Here is an 8,638-nt window from a genome sequence, read left to right as displayed (position 1 = left end):
CCGCCGGCTCCGCCTCCTCGGCGCCCTCCAGCGCCCGCCGCGCCGCCGACATGGGCCCGCGCCCGCCGCGCCGCCGGGCCGAGGGCAGCTGAGGCGCCGCGCGAAGATGGGCGAGGGCGGAGCAGGGCCCGAGCGCCAGCCCGAGCAGCCCGGGCGCCCCGCGCGCGCCCGCCCGCGCCGCCGCGGGGATGCCCGCGCCCGCCGCCGCGCCCTGAGCGCCTTTGTCTGCCGCCCGCGCCGCCCGCCGCACCACTGGCTTCGCGGGCCTGCGCCGCGGCCGGGGGCGCGCCCATGAAGATGGAGCCGGGCCGGCCGGCCTCCCCGGCGGGCGGCGCGTGCCCGGACCCGGAGCCGGGCGGGCCCGACGGGCCGGGGGCCGCCCGGAGCGCGCCCGCCGCCCCCGCCCCGCGCCGCGCGCTCGGTCCCCCAGAGCCCGCGGCCTGCCCGGGCGCCGGGCGGGCCCCGGGGCCGGAGCGGCAGCCGCAGCTCGCCGGCCCGGACGCGCGCCCCGAGAGCGGCCGTGCGCCGGCCCCGGGCCCGGCAGCCTCTTACCTCCCGCCGGGCGCGGCCGCCCGCCCGGACCCGGAGCCCGAGCCCGAGCCCGAGCCCGAGCGGCAGCCGCCCGAGCTCGGCCCGCTTCTGTCCTGGACTGCAGAGCCCGAGGATTACGGCCCCCCGATCTGCCCGGGGAGCGCCTGTCTCCGTGTGCCCGGCTTCAGCCACAGCCGGCACCTGAGGCCCGAGGTCGACTTCTTCCCTTGCTTCCCCTCGGCCGCGGTGGGCGAGCTGACGCCGGAGGCGGGTCCCGGGGACCCGGCCCGGCCCGCGGACTTCAGCCAGACGTGCAGCCGAACGAGCGAGCCCGCGGCGTGTCCGGAGGACGGCCCCCGCCTCCGAGCGGTGTTCGATGCCCTGGACGGCGACGGGGACGGCTTCGTCCGCATCGAGGACTTCGTGCAATTCGCTACGGTCTACGGGGCAGAGCAGGTAACGCGGCGAGCGCGCCCGGGCCCTGCGGTGTTCGCCGAGTGCGCGGCGGCCCCCGGCGGTCCCGCGTTCCTTCGTTCCTTCTGTGCTCGGCTCTGCCTGAATTGCGCTGAACTTTTCCCCTTCCGGGGGCTTCTGTTCCAGGGAGTCACCTTCCCCCCCTGCTCCCGAACCACACCAGCTGGTTTGTCCCAAACGGAGAGGAGCTCCTGGCGGGGACGTGCCCCTAGACCTTCCCCACCGCAGAGGCGCTTGGCCGCCGAGAGTCACGCTGATGGACGCCTGTTTTGAGCACAGTTACTTCACTGTGTGCCGTTGGCGAGCGTTCTCCCTGGGCCCATCTTTTACTGTTCGGGAGACCATGATCGCTCAGAGTTTTCATGTCTAACCTTCTCTAGCCCGGAGGGGAAGGGAATACACCCCAGGGGAAAGGGATGGGCCTGAGAGTGGGGTGGTGTGCACAGACGGGAGCAGAACTCGGCCAGGAGGAGGTGAGCTGCGAAGACAGGTGACCAGGATGCACACTGCTGTGTGTCAGGGGGCCCGCGGCCTCCAGGGCTGCAGCTGTTCTGGGAGAAGGTGGGCCTCAAGGTTTGTTCTGCCCCTGTGTCTCCTGTGCGTGGAGAAGACACTCAGGGTTGTGTGTTCTGCCGACAACCCAGTAGACATCAAATAGGTTACTGGCCCACTTTTAAATATTTTACTTAGTGGTAGGCAGTCCTCACAATGTTGATTTGCTAGGTTTTACATTCTGGTGACTTCTTACATATGCACACATTGGATAAGTGGGTGTTCAAGTGCACAATGTGTTTAAGCCCAGAGGTTTCTAAGAAAAGAGGTAAAGTTGACACCTTGCTATTTAGTGTGTCAGTTATAACATTTACGAACCTTTATAGGGGATCCGTGTGTCCCCCGGAGTATTCACAGTGTGCCTTGAGCAGTCAGTGTAAAGATCTGGGTCCTCCTGGATCAGGCTAGCAGGATGTGCTGCCCTTGTGGCCATGCTGAGCACTGGCGTCAGCGTCCTGCTTGCATTTAGCTCTGTGTTGGCAGACATTGCTGAGGATGGCTTTCCCGTACCTAATGGTCAGAGAGACATAGGACTGGCAGTTTCCTCTGTTGGCAGCATGGATTGTGATTGCTGGTTCAGTTTTTTTCTTTTTTCTTTTTAAGGTTTATTTATTTGGGGGGGGGCAGAGAGAGAATTCAGAGCAGGTTCTGCACTGTCAGTGTAGAGCCTGATGTGGGACTTGATCCCATGGACCGTGAGATCATGACCTGAACCGAAATCAAGAGTCTGATGCTTAACTGACTGAGCCTCCCAGGTGTCACTGGTTCAGTTTCTTTTGATGCTTTTCCTTGATGCCTCTGGGCTAGAGAACACCCCCCCCCCCCCCCCCCCCCCCCCCCCCCCCCCCCCCCCCGCCCCCCCCCCCAGCATCCTTGGTGGTGGTGGTAGTTGTTGTTTTTAACTCGTGGTCTGTGTCTTCTCCCCAAACACACCCTTCCTCTTTATGCCAACCAGTGATGTTAGAGAAATACAACATTTGATCTTCTTTATCATGACTCTGTGGTTTATGTGAAGCTCATGTATGTTTTCACTGGATCACCATCTTTTCCCAAGTGGTAGTAAGCAGGTGGTTTTCATCTCACTTGACAGGTAAGGAGCCGGAAGCCCAGCAAGGTTGAATCAACTTTCCTGACTCCACAGACTGTCAGAACTAGAGCAGGGACTAGCACGAGGGGTTTTGATTCATAGCCTTTAGGTAGGTGGCTCTCAACTTACTAGATTTGGTGGCTCAAAGTATTTCACAAAGTTTCATGTTAGTGACTTCTATAAAATCCTTTTCATTTGAGAAACACCTTTTGTAACTGTCCTTGTCTATCACAGTGGGAAAAACTTTGGGTGCTGTTTGGGGCTGAGCTTTCTTGTGATCACAGAGTAGAAATGAGTCAGAATTCTTTGTTCTTATAGCTCCTGGTGGAATTTTAAATTTGAGGTCAAAGCCGAGGTGACTTGGGGTTTGGGGGAATTGGCGAGTATCCGGAGATCCCCTGTGGCATTGCCCCTTCTGCCCGCTGGCCCAGACTTTGTAGGAAGAAGCAGTGCTCGGTGTGGTCTAAGCTTGACTTGGACAGGCTTCCTGGGCTGGTGGAGGAGAGCTTTTGTTTTGGAGCAGATAATCTACAGAGTAATGAAAGGTTGATTTTTGTGTCTGCATAAACTTTCCTAGCCTTTATTATGACTCAGGATTGCTTTTTCCAAGTCTGATGTCAGAATGTATTATAGAAGAGCAAAGAGAAGAAATATTCGCTGGTAGTGAAATAGTTTAAGGAAACGTGAAGGATCTACCTCATGATGAGTATTTTTAAACTTTTAAATGAAAAGTCTTAAATACAGACAAAAATAGAGGGATTGGTTTAGTGAAATCCCCCACCCCAGTTTCACTAGTCTTTGTTCATCTGTCAGCTCCCTGCTTTCACACTGTGTGGGAAGCACACGCCTGACATAACATTCCATCCATATATATTTCAGTTTGTGTTTCCAGAAGATCAGGATTCTTCGTTAAACATTTGTGATTTTTTAAAAAAAAAATCCTAGGAACAGATAAGTTGGATAAGAGCAATAATGACGATAAGTTTTTGTACTTTCCACCTTGAGATTTCAAAATACTGAGTGCACAAGACTCTTCGGCTGGTCACATTACTGTCCTAGATGGTAGCTCATTACCTTGATTATTGTCAAATTTTCAAAGGTAGCACATTGAGTAATCTGTTTATGAAGGAAGCATTTTAAATTATTTAAGCTGATTATCTGAATTTTTAATGGAAGCAGCTCCTATTCATAATACAGGTGGCTTTTGTGTCCATCTTTCTTTAGCAGTGTTATGGTGTGTTTGGCTCTCCTTACATCATCTGGGTGGTAGATCAGGTGTGGTGTAACGTAACACAGTGTTAGTCATCCGCAGAGGGAAGGAGAAAATGGACTGTAGTGGAGCTTTCTGGTTGTATCTTATTGAAACAGAAGTTCATAGGCACTAGTCATGAAGTTGGAATCGATTATTTTTAAGGCCTCAACCGTTTCCGAAGATTGTTCATCGACGTGACCCCTTTATACGGAAAGGGCTGATGCTTTCGTAGCCACTAGCAACTCATCCTGACACAGAATTTACAAAATAAATTCCAAGAGTCCCATAAGAAAGGGTTGGTTTCTTTTGGCTTTATTTTTGAAAGGAGTTCATTACAATTGTAAAGATTTCTCTTCATATTTATTATTACACTTAGACATTTACATTTTCCTAGTTACTGATCCTTTCCAGGGCACCCACACGTGGAAACACTGGACGCCCTTCAGTGCCCTTGTAGGCACTGTGCTCTTTAGTGCTCGCACGAGCGGGCTGCCGCAGGAAGTGCCGACGCTCAGGGTTCTCTGCTTGTTCTGCCCCGCTGCTTGGTGGCAGCTGGGAGTCCCTAGACACATGGCTGCACCCTTCAGTTCCCTCCGTGTCCTTCCTGGTTTCTTTCCTAGCCTTGAATTTGAGTGTGGGTGTATCTGTGTACATGAGAGAGAATGAACGCAGGTGTACGAGCAGGTGCATGTGGGAGCTGGAGTGGGGTGAGCATGTGTCCTTCTGGGTCTGTGTGTTGGATGAATTACGAAAAGGCAGATGAGGTTCCTTTCTGTGCTTGGATCACAGGCAATTTTGTTAAGTGTCTTAAAAGCATCTTTCTCATATTATAAAAGTAACTCATGCTAATTAAAAATTTTGAAAATGAAGAGCGATATAAAATATAAAACAAAAAAAGTGACCAGTATTCCCCTTTTTCTGAGAAAAACATCACTAGCATTTTAGTGTATCTCCCTCTAGACTTTTTTGTACACACAAACGCACATACACAGAGTTTTGTACACAATTGATATCCTAGTGGGTAAAAGCCAAGTTACTTTTATAGATGTTCATTGTTTTAAAAAATGAGACTAAGTCATATCAGTAAGCAAAATAAGAAAAATGAAAATCACCTATAATCTCACGACCCAGAGTAACTACTTAAGAATTTAAAATGTAAATTAGGGACGCCTGGGTGGCTCAGTCAGTTAAGTGTCAGACCTCAGCTCAGCTCATGATCTCACCATTCATGGGTTCCAGCCTGACTCTGTGTTGGCAGCTCAGAGCCTGGAGCTGCTTGGGATTCTGTGTCTCCCTCTCTCTCTGCCCCTCCCCCACTTGTACTCTGCCTCTCAGTCTCTGAAAGATAAATAATTGTAAAAAAAATTTTTAAGTAAATTAAAATATATGTAACAAATGCTTCATTGTACAGAAATGGTGTAATTCCCATGTCTGTTGTTTTGAACCCACTTTTTGACCTTTTTTTGAAATTAAAGATCTCTGACACCAGTTTACTTGTTTCCAGAAAGATTCAGGATTGTTAGGGGTCATTCTAGCGCAGGAACTGACATATAGGAAGAATTTAATCCCATGTAGACCACACAGACAAGGTTGCAAAGTGCACCAAGCTCATGAATTGCTTCCCTTCCAAATACTTATTTTGGTTTCAATTCCAGAAACAGGGTCCAAACATTAGTTAAAATGGAAATGTCAGACACAAGGGTTAGGCATCCACTGAGGACTATTATGTGGCCCTTAACAGTGATTATTATGAAGCCTCCAAGGTAATTTAAATTTATTTTTTTTTATGTTTTATTTATTTCTAGGAGAGAGAGAGAGAGACAGTGTGAGCAGGGGAGGGTCAGAGAGAGAGGGAGTCACAGACTGAAACAGGCTCCAGGCTCTGAGCTGGCAGTCAGCCCAGAGCCCGACGCGGGGCTCGAACCCACGAACCGCGAGATCATGACCTAAGCGAAAGTCGGACGCGTAACCGACTAAGCCACCCAGGCGCCCCTCCAAGGTAATTTAGAGTAGTGCTTCTGATAGAATGAATTGTACACCATGATTATAACTGAAAATTGTCCACATGGAAAAGTCTTAAGGAAATATTAAAAATTAGTTGTAGTGTGTATGTGTGTGTATTGGGGAGGTGTGTTTGTAAGAGGGGGTGAGTGGTAGGAATGGGGTTGGTTTCATTTGAGGTATGGGCCACATTATCTGTAATGGTACTGATTTTCCTTGGAAAGTAGTGTCTGTACATGTATCACAAATTTCAAACCATAGGAAAAGAAATCTAGTAAAAGTTTCATTATAATCTTTAGTAATAAAAAATATTACACCCTAAAGATAAATACTAACGTCTCTTGCTTTGACTCAGTTAAGGTTTTAGATCAAAATACAAAACACATCTAAAGAAACTCAGATTTTTCTAAGTAACTTATAGAATATTCAGATGCTTATTGAAGATAGACTGTTAACTTGTGTTGATATTTGGAAAAATACATATTAAAAATGTCTGTAATTCTTGGGGCGCCTGGGTGACTCAGTCGGTTAAGCGTCCGACTTTGGCTCAGGTCATGATCTCACGGTTCATGGGTTCAAGCCCCGTGTCGGGCTCTGTGCTGACAGCTCAGAGCCTGGAGCCTCTTTCAGATTCTGTATCTCCCTCTCTCTCTCTGACCCTCCCCTGCTCATGCTGTCTCTCTCTCTCTCAGAAATAAATAAAACATTAAAAAAATTTTTTTTAAATGCCTGTAGTTCTTTAAAAAATTTTTTCTAATGTTTTATTTATTTCTGAAGAGAGAGAGCCTCTATTACTAGGTGGGTACGGTGCTTTCATCAGTGTCTAATATAAATAATTTTGAGAACTTCCTGGTGAAAAGAGTGACACTTGTAGTTTTTGAAAGTTCTTGAGAGTGGTAGAGATGATTCAGTATCATAGGGAGGAAAAGAAATTTCTTTAGTAGGTACAGTTTTATTTTTCTGTCGAAATATTTAATGCTTGTTTTAGGCATTACTCCGGTTATGATCTAGCTAATTTTCTAAAGACCCATGCCTTTAAAAGGATTTAAGAATATACAGCTCCTGAAATTCTAGTTTGTTAAATGATCTATTTTACTTTTTCTTTTGTTGAATAATTTTAAAAAAAGTTTACAGAAGTTTTAGAGCCTTCTGTGCTGAAAGCTAAGTTGTCCTGCTGTTGTCAAAAGTGAGTTTGCCTGTTGAGACCCCTATTTTGAGCTGGAGTTCCACCGTATTGGGAATATCTCACTGTTGCTAGTGTCAGAGGCTTTAATGATTCGTTGTTCTTGTTCATTTCACGTAGTTTGTTCTCATGTCTCTTTAAGCAAGTTTAACCAGCTCAGGTTATGAATTATGTGTGGTATCAGCTGGCTAAATCTATTTATAGGTAGGTGGTTTATATGTTCAGACAGGAGGAATTGTTCAGTGCTGTAAGGACCGTTTTTGCCCTAAATCATTGGGTCAGTAACAAAGCAATGTGTTTAGCATTTTACTTTTATGAGCAATTTAGGGGCATTTTATAAACCTTTTGTTTTGATTAAGCTGCCCGCCAGTGAACTGATTGTGTGTGTATGTGTGTGTGTGTGTGTGTGCGCGCACGCGTGTGCATTTATACTTAAATACATACGTACATAGGTATACACATATTTCAAGACTTTATTTTTGGGGCTCCTGGGTGGCTCAGTCGGTTAAGCGTCCGACTTTGGCTCAGGTCATGCCCTCGCTGTTTGTGGGTTCAAGCCCGCATCGGGGCTCTGTGCTGACAGCACGGAGCCTGCTTTGGATTCTGTGTCTCCCTCTCTCTCTGTCTCTCCTTCACTCATGCTCTGTCCCTCAAAAATAAATAAATGTTAAAAACATTTTTTTTTAATAGCTTTTATTTTTAAGTAATCTCTACACCCTTTGTGGGGCTCAAACTTACCAACCCTGAGATCACGAGTCGTGTGCTCTACTGACTGACCCAGTCTGGCGCTCTTGACTAATCATATTTTTAAAAGTTAATGTTTTATTTATTTGTGTGTGTGTGTGTGAGAGAGAGAGAGACAGTGTGAGCAGGGGAGGGTCAGAGAGAGAAGGAGATACAGAATCCGAAGCAGGCTCCAGGCTCTGAGCTAGTTGTCAGCACAGAGCTGGATGTGGGGCTCGAACCCACAAGCTGTGGGATGAGGAAGATAAATGCAGATTAAAATCATTTTAGATAGCATTTCTCACTCATCATGTTGGCAAAAATGTAAAAGCTTGAACACATTGTGTTGGTGAGGCTGTTGGGAAATAGGTGTGCTGTCATATTGCTTGTGAGGGTGCAGGGTGGTGCAGTCTTTATCAAGGGGAATTTGCAGTAGATGCACTTGACCCTTTGACTTAACAGTCCCACTTATAGTAATTTACCTGAGGATGTACCTCCACAGATAGAAATATCAGATGCACAGGGTATTCATTGCAGCATTACCTATGAATAAAATATAGAAACAACCTAAATGTCTGTCTGGGAAGAGTGAACTGAAGTGTGTTCACCTAACAGCTGTGCAGCTGCGGAGAGGAAGGGGAAAATTACTCCAGACTGGTAGGGAGTGATGTCCAGGATGCAGTAAGTGGGAAGAAAGTACAAAGTAGGGGCACCTGGGGGCTTAGTCGGTTAAGTGTCTGACTTTGGCTCAGGTCGTGATCTCACGGTCTGTGGGTTCGATCCCCGCGTCGGGCTCTGTGCTGACTGCCAGCTCAGAGCCTGGAGCCTGTTTCAG

At 48.1% G+C, this 8,638-nt stretch overlaps 1 protein-coding gene across 1 annotated transcript in view; it reads left to right on the top strand.

Annotated features, from left to right (window-relative positions):
- Positions 1-291: 291 nt before the first annotated feature.
- RAB11FIP3 (RAB11 family interacting protein 3) overlaps positions 292-8,638 on the top strand; it is an 86,681-nt gene continuing 78,334 nt past the window's right edge. The window contains exon 1 of the mRNA XM_039246776.1: positions 292-987. Within this exon, the coding sequence (XP_039102707.1) occupies positions 292-987 (696 nt within the window). The remainder of the gene's footprint in view (positions 988-8,638) is intronic.

The sequence above is a fragment of the Hyaena hyaena genome, unplaced genomic scaffold, assembly GCF_003009895.1.
Source record: "Hyaena hyaena isolate Hyena2069 unplaced genomic scaffold, ASM300989v1 scaffold_285, whole genome shotgun sequence".
NCBI classification, from domain to species: Eukaryota; Metazoa; Chordata; class Mammalia; order Carnivora; family Hyaenidae; genus Hyaena; species Hyaena hyaena.
Note: the sequence above shows the minus strand (reverse complement) of the source record. Positions and strands in the feature narration are given on the sequence as shown.